This window comes from Indicator indicator, chromosome 37 (assembly GCF_027791375.1).
Source record: "Indicator indicator isolate 239-I01 chromosome 37, UM_Iind_1.1, whole genome shotgun sequence".
Taxonomy (NCBI): domain Eukaryota; kingdom Metazoa; phylum Chordata; class Aves; order Piciformes; family Indicatoridae; genus Indicator; species Indicator indicator.
In genome coordinates this window covers 1,328,417-1,346,123 of record NC_072046.1, presented here as the reverse complement: position 1 = coordinate 1,346,123, position 17,707 = coordinate 1,328,417, and the positions used below count along the sequence as shown (strand labels likewise).

At 52.9% G+C, this 17,707-nt stretch overlaps 2 protein-coding genes across 4 annotated transcripts in view; one reads left to right on the top strand and one right to left on the bottom strand.

Moving 5' to 3' along the window:
* The window catches only part of TANC2 (tetratricopeptide repeat, ankyrin repeat and coiled-coil containing 2), a 230,747-nt gene extending 222,054 nt beyond the window's left edge, over positions 1 to 8,693 (top strand). For 2 of the 3 annotated variants that reach the window (XM_054396495.1, XM_054396494.1), the window contains 5 exons: positions 8 to 37; positions 933 to 1,024; positions 3,055 to 3,201; positions 4,594 to 4,694; positions 6,725 to 8,693. In XM_054396495.1, the coding sequence (XP_054252470.1) occupies positions 8 to 37; positions 933 to 1,024; positions 3,055 to 3,201; positions 4,594 to 4,694; positions 6,725 to 8,693 (2,339 nt within the window). The remainder of the gene's footprint in view (positions 1 to 7; positions 38 to 932; positions 1,025 to 3,054; positions 3,202 to 4,593; positions 4,695 to 6,724) is intronic. The other variant, XM_054396496.1, reaches the window with a different exon arrangement.
* Positions 8,694 to 15,725: 7,032 nt separating this feature from the next.
* LOC128978477 (transmembrane ascorbate-dependent reductase CYB561) lies at positions 15,726 to 17,496 on the bottom strand. Its single transcript, XM_054396419.1, has 5 exons — positions 17,295 to 17,496; positions 17,002 to 17,100; positions 16,826 to 16,929; positions 16,577 to 16,734; positions 15,726 to 15,924 (listed from the first exon to the last, which is right to left on the bottom strand). Exons 1-5 carry the CDS (start codon positions 17,494 to 17,496, stop codon positions 15,726 to 15,728), a joined length of 762 nt encoding a protein of 253 aa, XP_054252394.1.
* Between the last annotated feature and the right edge of the window lie 211 nt (positions 17,497 to 17,707).

Here is a 17,707-nt window from a genome sequence, read left to right as displayed (position 1 = left end):
TTTGAAGGTTGTCAGACGTTACCGAGTCGCCCACGAGGTATATCTCATTGCTGTCAGCATCAGCTTCGATCTGATAGCTTTGTCAGCCTTGCTTTCTCCTGTTTGATTTAGCCTGCATGCATCCCTGACACCTCTAATCTTTTTAATTTACCTCACCTTCAAATAATTTTTTTTTTAAATGACTGTTGCAGAGAATAACTTGAACTCAAAAACTAACCTCCTCCCCCCCCAAAATGTACTGAATCTACTTATAGACTATTGTTGACTTATTCTTCACCCACACTAATGAGCTGTCCACAAATTTTTTTGCCACCCCTTCCCTCCTGGTCTCTGTGCTTGAGATCACAGCTGGCTCTGCATGGGGCAGCCCCCTGCGCAGAGCCAGTGTGTCCCTAGCCCCCAGTGATGGCTTCACACCAACAGCACTTAGACACCACCCCTTTCCCTTTGTCCTGTTTCCCACCTTCACGGATTTTTCTACTCTAGCATTTCACATCTTGTGAAGCTGGAGATCACAATCCACTCAAATGCCTATCCACAGCCGAGCTGCAGGTTTGCCAGAGACTTTTCGTTCAGAAATGCATTTATGTAACCAGTCTGATTTCTCCTTCGGAGTCTGTCTGCTTTCCCCCGCCCCCGGCTGGTTCCACAACCGGCACTGCCCTCTTGTGGAAAAGGCTCCCGGCAGCTCCCAGCCCATCCCGGTGCTGGGGGTTAGGATTAGCCTTAACGACTGCAAAGGAAAAACCATTGCAATGGGGATGATGTTAATTTAATTATCAGCTCGATCATTTGGAGCACTCTGCCCTTGGACCATGCCAAGTTGTTCTCTCCAGCAGAATTTCCCACCCCAGGATATTTTTTCCACCCAGCTTCCTACCACCCTTGCATTGTATGAGTTTTTTACCCATCATGCATCCTGTACACTACAGGTCCAGCAACATGGGCGATGGCAACCTCCAAACCAGACATCATGATCATCCTGTTGAGCAAGCTGATGGAGGAGGGAGACATGTTTTATAAGGTGAGAAGGGTGGGCTTGGGACACCTGAAGCTTGCAGCATAACTCTGAGGTTTTGACCGAGCAGTGCTGCTGCCTTAACCTATGGCAAGGCAAAGCTACAGCTCACAGTGTTCCTTGTGTGTTGTAGACTGGTTTTGGTTAGTGGGGTTGGGGTTGGGGGATTGATTGCCCAAATCTGTTACAAAGCTGAAGCAAAGCCAAGTCTCTCTGTAATCTGGATTTGAGCCAGCACTTCATTTCCCTTTGGAAAACACCAGAACTCAAGTGTTTTACAGAGATTTGGAGCATTGATGTCATTGCATCAGATCTGGCAAGGTTGTCATTACCTAGCAGGCTGACTGCTGTGGAGCAAGGCAAGGAAATAATAAATCCCAAAAGAGACTCCTGGAAGAAACTTTTTGCAATGCAAACAGATTGTCAGGAGGCAGATGGCATGGTCGTGTCCTTTAGCCCATGGGAGACATTCCCCCATTACACTCAGAGAGTCTTTTTGATGCTCTGTGTTTATTTTAAGGCACTCTTTAAAACCTGGAGATCTGCACACACACACACAAAATGTGCAAGTACAACAATGATTCACTGTGGTGAGGCTCTAAGGGTGAAGCAGAAAAATATGCAAAGCTGGCATTGTAAGTGGAGCTATCTGCCAGAGACACACAATACAGCTGAGAAACCTGAGCCTGCCAGGTTTTAAAGCTCTGCTATTGGTAGCTGCAAAATTTATGTCTGGGTCATCATAAATGCCATGTGTCCTAGATCCCATCTTGCCCTCTTTCTTTCACCCTAGACACCATGGCTGCCCCCCTCCTGGGTGCAGATCATCCCATCCCAAAATTAGGTGCCCAAAATAACGAAGATGAGTCACCCTTTGAAGGTGACTGTGGTGTCCCAATAACTATAAAAGGAACCTACCTGACAGGCTTAGTGGGAGACACCTAATTTTGAGACACCTAAAGCCCAGGGAGCTGAATCTCAACCCATTTGTCCAACTTGCAGAGCCACATCAGTGCCATAACTATTGCAAAGGCTTCTCCAGGCCCCAGGAACTCCACCCAAAGTTCCACACTTCATGTTCTTTGCCCTCTCTGATGCTTCCTAAGCTTTGGGTGTAGGTGTAGGGTGTCCTGCAGACATGGGTTACTGATTACCCAGCTCAAAAGACCATCCACCCAAAAACCAGGTGGAGTTGTATCAAGTTAACATAACACAGTCTCTGATGTGTTTCTTGCTCTAGTGTGGCAGTTCTGTATGGAGTGAAATCAGCCTAGAGAAGAGAAGACTCCAGGGAGACCTTAGAGCTGCCTTCCAATATCTGACAGGATCCTATAGGAAGACTGGAAAGGGACTGTTCATGAGGGTGTCTAGAGATAGGACAGGGGGGAATGGTTTGAAGCTGAGGCAAGGCAGGCTTAGACTGGATCTGAGGAAGAAGTTGTTCAGTACAAGGGAGGTGAGACTCTGGAATAGGCTGCTCAGGGAGGCTGTGGATGTCTCCTCCCTGGGGCAGTTCAAGACCAGGTTGGATGAGGCCTTGAGCAGACAAGTCTAGTTGAGAGGCATCCCTGTCCATGGCAGGGAGGTTGGAGTAGATGATATCTGAGGTCCCTTCCAACCTGAGCCATTCTGTGATTTATGAACTCAGGCTGCCCAGGGAGGTGGGGCACCTCCTGGTGGAGTTACCATCCCTGGTGGGGCACCTCTTGGTGGAGTCACCATCCCTGAAGGTGTTCAAGAAAGGTGTGGCCATGGCACCTGGGGGCATGGTTCAATGGCCATGGTGGTGTTAGGTGGAAGGTTGGACTGGATGATCTTAGAGGTCTCTTTCAACCCAAACAATTCTGTGGTTCTAACTCAGCTTGCACAAAGCACCTGCATTGCCAGTCCAGATGTTCTGGCTTTCCTTTCTAGAAAGAGCCAGACAGTGAGACCATGTTGCCTTAACCACCTAAACCATTCATGGGGATGGTGAGTGAGTTCTCTGTCCTGAAGCCAACCCAAAGGTGTGTTCTGACCTGTTCTCCTTCTATTAGAAAGGTAAAGTGAAAGAGGCTGCCCAGCGCTACCAGTACGCTCTGAAAAAGTTCCCCAGGGAAGGGTTTGGAGAAGACCTGAAAACCTTCCGTGAGCTGAAGGTGTCTCTGCTCCTCAACCTCTCCAGATGTCGAAGGAAAATGAATGTAAGTCTGCCCACTCCTCATGGCCTTAGGCACGAGCCACCAGCTCTCAGCCTGTGCACACAGACACCTCCATCCCTCTGCTCTTGCTCCAGGCTCTGTGATCTCTCCTGGTTGTCCTTCGCAGGGCACTGCCCTGCCATGGTGCCAAAGGAGCCATCATTAATGTGCATTTCTGGTGATTAAAAATTCATTGCTATGTTTATAGCTGTTTGAATTTTTTATGACTGCCTTTTGATGAGGATGTGAGTTGGGGGTGGAGGCGTTCTCCACATTTCTAGGGCAGTGGGGAGGGAGGAGCCAGGAGATGAGCTCCTTTGAATACTAATTAATTTAAAATGAAGGAGCATATGCTTAGGGGGCTAGCACTTCCCTGGGGCAGTGACTCATCCAAAAACACCCCCATGTACTCCCTCTCCTCCCAGAAGTGCTGGATCAATGTCACTCCCATCCAGCAGCATCAGCTCTTGCAGTGGGTCTGGTCTTCCAGCAGACAAGTTCCACCCTCCCCTTGCTCTGTAAGCAGAGGCTTTCACCTCTACAGCTTAGAGTCTACATAGACTCTAAAAGTGAAATATCCATCAAAGCCGTGAGCCAGTGAAGATTACACTGGAGAAGTTCTCACTTCCCTCAGGCTGTGAGAGTTGAAGCTGTTCAGCCTGGAGAAAAGAAGGCACCAGGGGGACCTTAGAGCAGCCTTCCAGTGCCTGAAAGGGGCTACAAGAAATCTGTGAAGGGACTTCTTACAAGGGCTTGTAGTGACAGGACAAGGAGGAATGGCTTGAAGCTTGAGGAGGGGAGACTGAGGCTGGAGATGAGGAAGAAATTCTTGACGGTGAAGGTGGTGAGACACTGGAACAGGTTGCCAGAGAGGTTGTGGATGTCCCCTCCCTGGGGGTGTTCAGGCAAGTGCTGTTTGTAGGTACTGAGATGTCTCAGTCCCTTCCTCCAGGAGCAGTTTTGTCCAGCCCCTTCACAGTCTGTCTGCATGTTCAGAGTGGGAAGCAGAGGGCGTGGGAAAGGTTTCCTATTTGCTTTCAACTATGGAAAAACCCTTCAAGAGATAACATTCCAGCCTCTGCCAGACCAGATGTTTCCTCAAGACTGGAGAGGGACTGCATGCACTTGTCAGGGACACAATCAGTGAGGACAGAGCCAGTGGCAAGCTGGCCTCTGAGGGTGCTGACAGCTTTGAGAGGGCTTTGAGTCTTTGGAGGTGCCATTGGAGCTCTCTGGCTGTAAGTGGTGTGAAATATTCTGGTACCTTCAACCTTTCCATGGGACCTGTGAACAACAGGAAACAGTCCATATTAAGTTTGTTTGCTTCTCAAGCTGTGTTTGTTTTCCTTTCTGTGCCTGTTCAGTCACTCACCTGCACACCATTTGTAATGACAGGACTTTGGCATGGCAGAGGAGTTCGCTACTAAAGCTCTGGAGCTGAAACCGAAATCTTATGAAGCTTACTATGCAAGAGCAAGGGCCAAACGCAGCAGCAGGTGAGGAGGGAGAGAGACAGAAGTGCAAGGGGCTGGTCTCTGCAGGCCTGGTGGCATCCACCCTGCCAAACCCAGTGGTCCCCATGGGAAGAGATGGCTAAGGAACGCTGGTTAACGAGATTACAAACCTCTCAAGCTCCAAACACCCTCCCTGGTTTGGTAATTTCTGGAGACAGCTGAATGTGCAAACGTTTTGAGAGGTGGATCTTAGCTGAACTTTGTCTGCCCCTCTTACTGCACTGGAAACCTTGGCACCAAGGCTGAGTATTCTTTTTAAATACACACTTTAGTTCAACCACAACTTGGACTCAAACCAAAATATGGCTCATGGAAGCCCTGTGGCCTGTGTTACACAGGAGGGCAGACTCATTCCTCATGGTGGTCTCTTCTGGCCTTCAGATCTGTGAGTCTCTGTCCTGCAGTACTGTCTGCAAGGCAGAAGCTGCTGCTGAGCTGTGCAGTGGCCATGCAGGTGGTGAGCTTTCAGCCACAGCTTGTGCTCAGAACAGGTCCTAGAGAGCTGCAGCACTGGGATCTCACTGCATCTCAGATGGAGCCTGGAGGATTCCCTTGCTAACCTCTCTGAAGGCTAAAAGATGTGAGACTGGATTGATTCCAGCAGCAATCAGTGCCACTCCTGAGTGAGCAGGAGGGCTTGTGTTGGAGTCCTGTGCTCCAGGGCTGGGCACAGCCACTGCAAACATCTCAGTTTTAAACAGCAGCCAAAACCCCATCCTGGCCATGCAGAGTCACCAGTAGCTGGAGGTGTGTTGAGTCCACCTGTGCAAACTTTGTAGCTCAGCAGACACCAGCACCATTTGACCTTCCATGCTGGAGGCCATGCGTGGAACCAGGCTCCTGGCCCAGATGGTGCTGTGTGTCCTGGTCCACTGGGTTTGGATGTGGGAGGTGAAGCTGTGACCTTCTGTTCTGCAGAGAAGTCCTGCTGGCCACACTGACCTCATGCCTTCCCGGCATGGTTTACCTCTCCATTGTTTCCAAAACATTTGTAAGGAAGGAGAAGAATCGAGTTGCTTTGCAGATGATATCAGCCTCCACACACACAAGTGTCCTTTTCTCCCCAGGTCTCTCCAGCATTCTGCTTTTGGACCACTTTTGACCACTTTGGCTTTTCTTCTCTCTTTCCCAGTTTGTGCCCAGCAGCACAGACCAGGGAACAGAAGGCTTTTTCCTCCTCCACCTGGTCCTCAATGGCTTGTGCAAAAACTTAAACTGATTTTTGGAGGTGCTGGGGAATTTCACTGTGATCGTACCCCCAGATGAGATGTTCAAACAGATGGTTTGGCTCAGAAGCAAACAGTGCCCCTGTAAATGACAAGCCCCCTTCCCCAGACCCCCACCTCCCTTTACTCCTCATAGGCTAGCCTTTCCCTTGCAGGGGCTTCCCTGGGGGGCTCCTTGACTTTCCTCCATCCCTTCATTCTGAAGAGCTTAGCCAAAGCCATTGCACAGCTGGAGATACAAGCCTTGCCTGCAGTGCTGACCCCTGGGAACCCCTCAGCTCTGGAGCCAGCCCTGATGCTGGGTGGTCTTGGCATCAGGCAGAGGTTCAGTTTTCATTGGTGTCAGCGCTTGCAGCTTGGTCAAAGCTGCTCTTGTGTCCAGCAGTGGTGAGCTTGGCTCTTGGCAAGCAATGCTTTGGGTTCCCTTGGCTAACACAGGGGCAAAGCTTGTGGTGGTGTGGTGAGGAGCAAGGAACTCACTGTAGCACACACTGCAGAGCGCAGGCCACTGCCTGGGTTGTGCCAGCTCAGGACTGTGTTCCCCTCTTCCCCAGAGTAGCTGGTGATGGTTTTCCTTCAGCTTGGATAAAATAAATGTGAGGGAGGGACACAAGGTAGAGTTTGAGGGATGCAGTGAGTGGTAGCATCTCAGCATCACAGCAGTAGCAAACACAGGCATGCCCCTGTAACACAGAAAATCCACTTAACCCCCTAGGAGCCTCCAAGAACAGCTCCATTCAAATCCAGAGTAACTTCAGTTCTCATTTCTGTCCCTTTGTCGAGCAGACAGTTTTCAGCAGCCTTGGAGGACCTGAACGAGGCCATCAAGCTGTGTCCCAACAACCGTGAGATCCAGCGGCTGCTGATGAGGGTGGAAGAGGAGTGCAGGCAGGTGCAGCAGCAGCAGCAGCAACAGCAGCAGCAGCAGCAGCCACCACCACTGCCAGTGGAGCCTGAACCTGAGGCCCAGCATGAAGAGCTGTATTCTGTCCAAGATATCTTTGAGGAGGAATACCTTGAGCAGGATGTAGAGAACGTTTCCATTGGCTTGCAGACAGAGTCCAGGCCAAACCAAGGGCTGCCCATCATCCAGAGCCCACCCCCGTCCCCAGCTCACAGGGACTCAGCCTATATTTCTGGCTCGCCTCTTGGCTCTCATCAGGTCTTTGATTTCAGGTCCAATAGCTCCGTGGGTTCACCAACCAGGCAAGGTTACCAGTCCACGTCTCCTGCTCTGTCTCCAACGCACCAAAACTCACATTATAGACCCAGTCCTCCACACACGTCCCCTGCTCACCAGGGCTCCTCTTACCGCTTCAGCCCACCTCCTGTTGGCAGCCAAGGGAAGGAATATCAAAGCCCACCACCTTCTCCTCTTCGCAGAGGCCCTCAGTACCGTGCCAGCCCCCCAGCAGAGAGCATGAGCGTCTATAGGTCACAGTCCGGTTCCCCGGTGCGTTACCAGCAGGAGCCCAGCGGAGTCAGCCAGCTCCCCGGTAGGCCAAAGTCTCCCTTATCCAAGATGACACAGAGGTCCTTCCAGATGCCCCAGCTGCCCGTGGCCGTGCCACAGCAGGGGCTGAGGCTGCAGCCAGCCAAGGCACAGATCGTGAGGAGCAACCAGCCCAGCTCAGCTGTGCACTCAAGTACTGTGATCCCAACCGGTGCTTACAGCCAGGTCGCCCACTCGATGGCCAGCAAGTACCAGTCGGCATCAGGGGAAATGGGGGTTAGCCAGAGCAGGCTGGTCTACCAGGGCTCCATCGGAGGCATTGTCGGCGACAGCAGGCCGGTGCAGCACGTCCAGGCAAGCCTCAGCGCCGGAGCCATCTGTCAGCATGGAGGGCTGGCCAAAGAAGACCTTCCGCAGAGACCCTCCTCGGCATACAGGGGAGGGATGAGATACAGCCAGACACCTCAGATCGGGCGAAGCCAGTCCGCTTCCTACTACCCAGTGTGCCACTCCAAGCTGGACCTGGAACGCTCTCCCCTCCCTGCCAACCAGCTGGGCTCTCCAGACGTGTCCCACCTCATCCGAAGGCCCATCAGCGTTAACCCCAGCGAAATCAAACCTCACCCGCCGACTCCCAGGCCCCTGCTCCACTCTCAGAGCGTCGGCCTCCGCTTCTCTCCTTCCAGCAATAGCATCTCCTCCACCTCCAACCTGACTCCCAACTTCCGCCCTTCCGCCTCGATTCAGCAGATGGAGATCCCCCTCAAGCCAGCCTACGACAGGTCGTGCGATGAGCTGTCCCCGGTGTCTCCCACGCAGGGGGGGTACCCCAGCGAGCCGGCGCGCTCCCGCACCACGCCCTTCATGGGCATCATCGACAAAACCGCTCGGACTCAGCAGTACCCCCACCTCCATCAGCAGAACCGGACCTGGGCCGTGTCGTCAGTGGACACTGTCATTAGCCCTACGTCTCCTGGCAACCTCCCCCAGCCGGAGTCCTTTAGCCCTCCTTCTTCGATCAGCAACATTGCCTTTTATAACAAAACCAACAATGCACAGAATGGCCATTTGCTAGAGGAAGACTATTACAGCCCCCATGGGATGCTGGCCAATGGGTCCCGGGGAGACCTCCTGGAGAGAGTCACCCAAGCCTCCTCGTACCCCGACGTCAAGGTGGCAAGGACGCTGCCTGTGGCGCAGGCCTACCAGGACAACCTGTACAGGCAGCTCTCCAGGGACTCCAGGCAAGGGCAGACATCCCCAATCAAACCAAAGAGACCATTTGTGGAGTCTAATGTGTAAAAGACGCTTGTTGGAGTAAGACCCTCATGTTTTCAGCACACACTTCCAAGCTTGATTTCCATGCATATTATTATTATTATTATTATTATTAATTATTATTATTATTATAATTATTATTATTATTTTGATTTCTCTTTGGTAGCTACATGACCAAGTTGCTCCGGTACTTTGTGTGGTGGTCAGGCAGCCATGCACGTGCTCCAGCCCTTTCATTCCCCAGCTGACCATCAAGCCAACATCAAAGCCAAGCCACTAGCGTTTGCCCAATTCCAGCCAAGTTCCCAACCAGGATATCTTAGTGCTGTGGGGTGGCCCAGAAACAGCCCCTAGGTAGAGGGAGGTAACCAGCTCCTTTTCAAGAGACAATCATGCTGGGTTTAGAAGGGTTTCTTTTGTCTCCGAGAGCTTTTACTCGATTCTGATGGGAATGCCTGGTGGAGGCATAGCAGAGATCATCACAGGAGGCTTTCCCAGGTCCCCGTGCCAGCTGGGTCCTTCAGCTCTTTGCCCCCCCAAAGAGCAAATTCCCTGCAGCAAGTGAGGGCAGGATGTGTTTTAGTACCAAGTAGCTATGTGCAAAACCACCCTGCTCCATCTGGTCTGTTGTGGTTTAATCCATCATCAGCCAGGAGGAGTGGGCAATCACACCATGCTTTGCTGCTTCCCAAGCTACCTGCTTGGTGCCCTGACACTGGTTTGCTCTGGGGCATTTAATGAGCATTGAGAGGTTGAAGTTGGCTCTTTGTAAGTGTTTTCTAGTCAGCCAAAGGAACTGGCCAAGAACCTCTTGGGCATGACCTGGGACCACAACAACATCTTCACACCATTAGCAGACAACTGCACTTCACACACAGCACCACATTGACACCACCTGGGTTTCATGTTGGGGGTTTCCTTTGGTGGGTATTTGCTTTGCAAGGACAACCAACATCTGGCTTAGCAAATGGTGTTCAGGGAGGAAAACTGGGATTCTTTAAGGTGGTTTTAGGTGTTTTTATGATGAAGGTGCACAGTGTGGCATGATGGTTGCTGAGGCAGGAGAGGTCCTTCAGCAAAGCCAGCCCTGCAGGACCCCTTCCCTGCAGCTCACTCCCACCCAGGGCTGTGCTCCTCAAGGATCCATTCCCAAAATCTCGGAAGGCAGTTGCTGTGTTCATACCTTTGAATGGTGGAGGCTCTGTTTTGCTTTTTGAGGAGCTGTAGTAGAAAGAGAAATGTTTCTGCTTGATTTCTATGACATGGATTGGGTTGGGTTTGTTTTTTCTGTTCTCTTTCAATCAAATCCACTCACATCAGGACACAGTGTGAAGAGCAGGGGATGCTTCCAATATCCTCTTCATAGCATTTGCAATCATTTTTTCACTTTTCTCTGATGTTTTGTTTTGGTTTTTTTTTTTTTTTTGGAGGGGGTTGGTTCCAGGACGTTCTTTACAGCTTCATTTATTCCTGGTGGATTTGTCATTTGCCTTTTCAGTTGCTGAGGGAGAAGGATGGGATGGTTTGGGGGGAGACTGATAACCCTGTGGCTTGTTCTAAAGCAAAATAGTGCCTGTTGCCCACACCAAACCTCGCTCATATCAGCTCTTGGGAGCGATGTCAGTGCCCAGCAGGAGGACTGATGTTACCTTCTGGTGTTCCCTAAGGGCTGTGCCAACTGATTGTAAGATTTATGGAAGCAAATCATGGGGTCCAGCCTCTGCTGGTGTCAGCAAGCATATCCCCAATGTGCCACCAGTGCAGCTCCATCCATTTGCACCAGCTGAGGACTTGGTCCCATACTCTTCATCAAACCCTGGCTTCCGTGGGGCTTTTCTTTCGCTCTGTGTGGCCCAGCACATCTTTGTTGCTGTTTCCTTGCCTAACTTGCTCACAGCAAGCTGGGATGTGTACACACCTTGGGATGGTGGAGGCTTGTGTCTCATAGACACATTGAGAGCATTCAGGAGGTGTTTCCTCTGTGGAGTTTGGAGAATTTTGTGTTCTTTGGAGCTGTTTGGTCTTTCTCCAATGCAGTGTTTGGCTTGAGGTTGGTGTTCTCTTTCTCAGGGTGCAGCCCAATGATGACTCTTTGCTTTAAGACGGGGCTCAGTGCAGGGGGACTGGGGGACCCCTTGGTAGGGGGAGCAGCTGTCGCCACAGAGCTCTGAGCTGTGTTTCTCTCCTTGCACAGAGAGTATGATGGGGCTTTTCTTCCTCTCTTTTTTTTTTTTTAAGCAGCATATTCTGCTATGTTAGGAGTGACAATTTCTTCTCCAATAGGAAGGAGCAACCAATCTCTTCTTCCCCATGCACTGCACCTCTAGCTAGGACCTGTGTAGGTCTGGAGAGGCACCAGTTGCTTTTCCCATCACTTCCATGCTCCAGCTTTCTGATCAAGTGACTCCCTGCCTTTAGTTGCTTCTTTGAAAGGAAAAAGTGACCAAGTCCACCCCCATCCATGCCACACACTGGGCAAGACACACTTTGGCCATGAGCTGGTTCTCTCCACGGAACAGTCCAAGAGCAGCAATGCCAGAGCTGCCCCTGCTTTGCTTTCACTGCTCACTGCTTTGTGCTCCCAGGACCATCCTTCCAAACGTCCCCTCACAGCACTTTGTGTAGAACTTTTGGGCTTAGGAAGGTGTTTTAAGGGGAAAAGAAAGGAGGCCACACTTTGGAGCACAAACAGCAAGCTGAAGGGAAGGGTTGACTGCTGCCACGTGTAGGTTTTTTTCACTACTCCACCTCTTGCAATCCTCACAGGATTCTTGCACTAAGGGGGTTCCATCAGTTCTCTCTGTAAATGGGTGCACTTTACTGTTGGAATTTGTTACTACGAGAAGTACTGGATATTTAAGCATTAAGTAGTGACTTCATTAGAGAATAGCAAAACAGCTCTTGTCTCTTTAGTGTATTTTTGAAGAAAAAGGAAAAAAAAAGAAAAAAAAGAAACACTGAATCACAACGTTTATAGCACAAGAACTGACTCTTGTATATAAGCATTGACAGGTTGAGTCATTTTTAAGGACAAAATTCTTTGCAGTAGTTTTAAAGCACTTCCCCAGCAATTCTTGTAGGGGCAGCTGAGGCAGGCTGGCTGCTGTGGTCCCCAGGTGGGCGAGGAGCACACCTCTGCTTTGCAAAGCCCTTCTCAAGGCAGTCCCTGTGTCCTCAGACTCGTGGTTTGGGTTTGGCATGGACAGAAAGCTGAGGTTGTGCTGTGCTGTGCTGTCGTGTGTGGTCCTGTTGTGAAGCGCTGCTGCGCATGTGGCTCGGTGGAGCATGAGGCTCAGATCTCTCACCTGTGTCCCTTCACTGGCAGCTTAGGTGTTGATGGAGCACACACAGTTTCAGCCATGGTGCTGTCTTGTCTGTCCGTGCTGTGCATTTAGTGACTCTGCTGGTGGCCAGCCAGTGCCTCCAGCCCCTCTCCAGCTGCAGTGGCACTGTGGCCAGCCCCTGTTGTGCAAGCAAGGAGAATTCTTAGGTGCACCGAGTCAACCAGGTTCTTGATGACGTTGAAACCTCCAGGTTTGGTTCTTGGGGTGGGTTGGGTAGGTGGTGCTGAAGCCCACCCCTGTGTTTAGCTGACCTTCACATGAAGTGTCTCTCATCCTCTGCCCACAGCCGCTCTGAGAGCTGGGTGTGAAGCCACAGCACTGAAATCTTCTCTCCCAGCTTCAGGAGTGGGCGTCTGCCACGTCCCTCGGTGGGGATTCACCAGCTCTTGCTTTGCCTCCCAGGCTGGGAGGATGCTCTGGTCCCAGGGAGGGGACACCCACCTTGGGGGGGGTTTCTGCAGGGGTCCACACCAGCCAGGCTGGGAATGGCTTTGGAGGGCTTTGAAGATAGTCTAATATTAGTGGGCATCTGAAGTGCTTGGAAAAGGGAGAGGTTTACAGAGATAGATCCCTTGGGATCCATCCCCAAAGGCAAAAGCACTGCACAACCTGAGCCACCTTCTCTGCACCACTGCTTGGGAGGGTACAGGGCGACCAGTTCCCAGCAAACCAAGCCGTGTGTCTGTCTGTCTTTCTGTCCACTGGTGCCTGCAGGGGGGGTCTGTCCAAGCACTGAAATTTCTGTGTTTTGTTTGGTTGGGTTTTTTTTAATTTCCTTTAACCAGGCTGTAAAGAACAGCGCTTGGCTAGTGTGAGCCTTGGTTTGTGTGTGTGTGACAAACACCTCAGCCAGTCTTGGGTGAGGTCTGGAGCCAGGGTGGCTACAAACTTTGGAGCGATTCCTCCCCCCCTCGTCCGAAGGTTGCTGTACATTCAGGGTTACCCAGAAGAAGTCAGGCTGAAACCCAAGTGCCAGCTCTGCCTTACCTAGAGAAAAGCAAGCCCGGCGTGCCTGCTCGTCCTCCACCTTCCTTGCAGAGTGGGGTCTGTGGTGAGCCGTCCCGAGCTCTTTGGTGGTTGTACTTTGCTTTTAGCCTTGGGAATTCAAGATCACTCTTCTACCAGGATTAACAGTGTGTAACCAAGGGCTTAGGGGAAGAGCTGTCGTCCCCGCTGGGACCTCTGCGGATAGATGCCTTCAGCCCATGCTGGCTGCTCCCCGCTGAAGCCCGGCGGGGCCGCGTGTTGGACACAAAGCACAACGGTTGAGAGTCAATCCACCTCTTTCTTTTTTCAGAGTTCTGTGAATAATTGCTGGATTTTCAGTCAAATCAAAACTCTTTTTTTTTTTTTTTCTTTTTTCTAATATAAAAAAACCACTAAGGGCTCAATTCTTTAGCAAGATGCGTTCGTGTCCAACTCCTGACTGTATGCAGCTGGATCTCACCACAACTGTTACAGACCTACCCCCAGAGAAAACCACAGCCGGCGCGGCCGTCACCGGGAAGGCCAACGGACACCGAACCCATCCCACCGTATCCTTCCTCCTGCTCATTTTCTAGCTGTCACAGTACTGGGGAGTCAGCAGCCGGGGGCCCATCTGCCAAGATCACATCCAATCGTTGTGAAAACAGAGGGGGCTGCTTTGCCTTTCAAAAAAAGACTTTGTCCCTCCTGGGTGATGCTGTCCAGGGCTGGGGGGGGGGGCTGCGGGTTGTCTCCTCTGGCGGGGTGGGGTGTGCTGGGTGGGTGGGGAAGCTTCACGCTTGGTGGGGTGTGGGAGGGGGGTTGGGTGACTTGACCGTGGATCTGCCTCGCTGTGCACTGCTAAGCCAGACACCGAGAGCAGCACTGTGTGCTCTGTAAAGTCCCTTCTGTCGCTGCCACCGATACCCGAGAGACTGGTGCGGACTCTGCCAGTACTGCTGGTGTCATCCCTGCCCAGCCCTTTCTTGCCCATAGTGTTGCATTCAGCCTTCTGTCTCCCTTCTGTCTTCACATCCGAGAGGATCTGAGTTTGGTACAAACACACACCTACGAGTAACACCCACTTTGTGCTTTGTACAATCCCCCCCTGGTTGCCATCCTCCGAGACACTTGCTGGGAAGATCTTTAAGACACTTTTCCTTTAGCTTTTCTATAACTCTGATGTAAAGGACTTTCTCCCTGTACAGTATATTACTCAGTGCATGTTCTGTTCTCTCTCTACTGATATATGGAACACCACACAGTCGTGATAATTGTGCAGTGGGAAGAGCAGCCCCTGCCGACAGCGGAGGCCTTCGCCTCTCATCTATAAGGAAAGAAGAAAACATATTTTTTCCTTTGCTGTATTTGCTTGAGCAGAGTTTTCTTGTCTGTACATGTGAGCTGTGAGATAGATGTGAAAAGTTCAAAAGAATGCATTTCCCCCCACCCCCAACCCCCCCCCTCACCCCAATGTATACAGATTGTAATCTGTACAATGCAAACTGTATGTATGAACAAATGTACTTATTTATAAATGGTTAACACTTGGAACCGGCCACTGGCCTCCTGTTTTTCCCGTGCTGGGAGGAGGGAAGGAGCCTGCTGTGGCTTCTTCACATGGAGGTGACTGAGGCTGAGGGTTGTGGGGCTGTTGAGCCTGGAGAAGAGCAGCTCCAGAGGGGATCTGATCAATGCTCATCAGTATCTAATAGTTGGGGGGCAAGAGGATGGGGCCAGAAACTTTTCAGTGGTGGTCAGTGATAGGATGAGGAACAATGAGCACAACTAGAACACAAGTTTCACTGGAACTTAAGGAGAAACTTCTTTACTTTGTGGGTGCTGGAGGCCTGGAGCAGGCTGCCCAGAGAGGTTGTGGAGTCTCCTTCTCTGGAGAGATTCCAAACCCCCTGCACATTGTGATCCTGTGCAAGCTGCTGGGGGTGCCTCTGCTTTAGTAGGGGGATTGGACTCAATGATCTCTAGAGGTCCTTTCCAACCCCTACCATTCTATGATTGTTACCTGAGGACATCAGGATGGTGCCAGGGTCATGTCTGTGTTGGGATGGGGACAGAAATCTGGCATCACTGGGAGCAGGAGGGGATGGAGGCAGGGCTGCCGTTGCAGGGGTAACAGAGACAGGAGTAGGACAGGGTTGGCTGCAAACATTTATTAGGTTGGGAGCATCCACTGAGCAGACAACACATCATGTGAGAGAGGAAAACATTCCAGACACAAAGACACTGAACTTGCACAGATGCTGGAGAGCCCCAAGCACCCAGGGAGCCCATTTTGGGAAGCAGACCCCATGTGTGGCCACACTAGAGGGTGGTGGGCTGCCAGCAAGTGGGAACCTCAGTGATGGCAAAATCTCCCCTCTGCCATCACCTCTGCAAATAGGCTTTGGGCTCCCACTCTCTGGTCCCCAGAGCAGGGCAGAGGTTGGGGACCCCCACTCTTCGTGGCCCAGCACCGCTGCCAGTCTCTGCCACTGCCTATGGCACTGCTGTCCCCATGGGGCAGGCGTGGGGGGTCACCAGGGGCTGAACAGGGCACAGTTGAGGAAGATTAAGGCCAAGCAAGTTTCAACCCAGTGGGCAGCATTAGACCAGCAAGCATTTCCTTCTCCAGCTGTCCTTGTCACCCTGAGCTGCACAGAGCCCCAGGACACTGGGGACAGGGCACACAGGAACATCCCACAGACACCACGAGGACCCCACGCTGGGGACCGGGGAGCTGGGGATGTCACTGGCTGCCACCACCAGGACTCTCACCCTCTGTCAGGGTCTTGAAGTCCATGGACAGGGCCAGCTCCTCAGCCAGGGGCGGGCGCTTCCAGTCATCCCTTGTCAGCACATAGCCCACCACCAGCCCGAAGGCCACCAGCAGCACCCCCAGCATGTTGGCCAGGATGCCCTCAGGCACAAAGTGGCTGTAGGAGTCACTGTGGGAGACAGAGGAGGATGCTTAAGCCTCAGGGTGTGGGTGACCTGTCCCTACCCTGGCTGCGAACCCTCCTCACCGTCATTCTCTGGGCACACAGCCTGGCAAAGGCCTTTTTCCCCCAAATCAGAGCAAGAGGAGGCTGCCTGCATGCTTTGTGGAGGGACACTTTTGGTGAGAGCAGAGGAAAGTGGGGGCATAGTCCTATAGCCTAGTTATAGGCAGCTCAGCAACTCCCCAGCCATAGGGAGCTGGCTCCTGGGGTGCCTCATTGCCAAGTCCCCACAGTGCTGTGACTGGGGGGGGAAGCAGGAGAACACCTCAGTGTGCATCTGGGTCCACTGCCAGCTGCGAGGGCAGAGGCCTCAGGGACATGAGCATCCCAGGGAGGGGGGTTCTGAAAATACCTGGCTGCAGGGAGGTGGTGGTGGTGGGTGCTATATCCCCATTCCCAATGCAAACTGTCGCAGGATCCAGCCCTTGCTAAACTTCATCTGGCAAATGACTCAGCAGCAGCAGAACTGAAGCCTCAGGGGGAGGTTTAACAGCCACAGAGCCATGGCTTGAGCAGGGGACAGACTCGGGGACCAGCCCTTTGATGAGGCTCATGGGGCTTGAGGAGGGTACTACCCGGCCCAGCTCAGCCAACCCACCTGATTTTGAAGAGGAGCATCTCAGTGATGCCCAGGAGGCAGGCAGTGATGGAGAGGATGAAGAGGGAGATGCCAAAGAAGATGTGCTGGGGCTTGTACCGGCTGCGCAGTGAGAAGGAGGCACCAGGGAAGAGGAAGAAACCACAGCCCAGGAGCCACTGTGGGGACGTGGGGACGTTACAGGGTGTGGGGATGTTATGGGGTGCTGCAGGGTGCCTGCCCTCTCCCGGGGGGGTCCCCATCCCTCACCTGCAGGAGGTAGAGCACGAAGGTGGCCATGCCACACCAGCTGTGCAGGCTGTACATGTCAGGGATGCCCTTGGCACGGTGGGACTCAAAGACCGCGACGATGCCTGTGGAGAGGAGTCTGTTACCACCAAAGGCTGGGACCAGCCCCGGCTGCCCACCCAGGCCCTGGCACTCACCGACGAGGGCGATGACCAGTGCCAGGCCATGCAGCAGTGCGTGGAGAACCTTGGTGGAGCGCTTGGCTTCATGCCTGAACACCCGGTAGACCAGGAGAGCTGGCAGAGAGAGGGCAGATGAGCACCCTTGGGGATCCCCAACCTCCCCGGCACCCCACGTCTCCCAGGGGTGCTGCAACGTGGGTGGGGAGGTCCTGGAGCATCTTCCAAGTCTCATTTGTGGTCGCTTTGTCCCCTTTGCTCCCTGCCCGACTGCAGCCACGCCAGGGGGCTCATCCTGCAGCCCTGCTCACCGTCGCCTTGGAGGAACACCATGCCCAGCACCATGCAGAGGGGGTGGACGTTGAACTGGAGGGAGCTGTGCCAGGCCACACCACCCCGGTAGCGACCCAGCCAGGCGCCCGTGGTGACCAGCAGCGTCAGGCCCAGCAGCTGGGACACGGCCACGTACGCCGAGAGCCCCGCGGGGCTGGCGGGCGGTGGGGTTCCGTCCATGCCGGCCTGTCGGGACAGAGAAGAGGGGGCGGCCAGGCCAGCGGCGGCCCCGCGCTGCAGCGGGGTCCTGGTCAGCCGGCCCCGGGGTAGGGTCCTGCTGCGGGCAGCATCCGGCACCGCCGCTCCGCCCTCACCTGCCACAAAGCCGACCGCTTCCTGGTGCGCCACCCACACCGGAGGTGACTCCTGGCCACCCACGACACACTCCCTG

Excerpts from the sequence above, each read along its gene's own strand:
- LOC128978477 (XM_054396419.1), bottom strand. The coding sequence starts at position 17,496 with ATGGACGGAACCCCACCGCCCGCCAGCCCCGCGGGGCTCTCGGCGTAC. Across the intron at positions 17,101-17,294 it reads GGTGTTCCTCCAAGGCGACG|CTCTCCTGGTCTACCGGGTG; the intron begins GTGAGCAGGGCT and ends TCTCTCTGCCAG. Across the intron at positions 15,925-16,576 it reads ATGCTCCTCTTCAAAATCAG|TGACTCCTACAGCCACTTTG; the intron begins GTGGGTTGGCTG and ends TGTCTCCCACAG.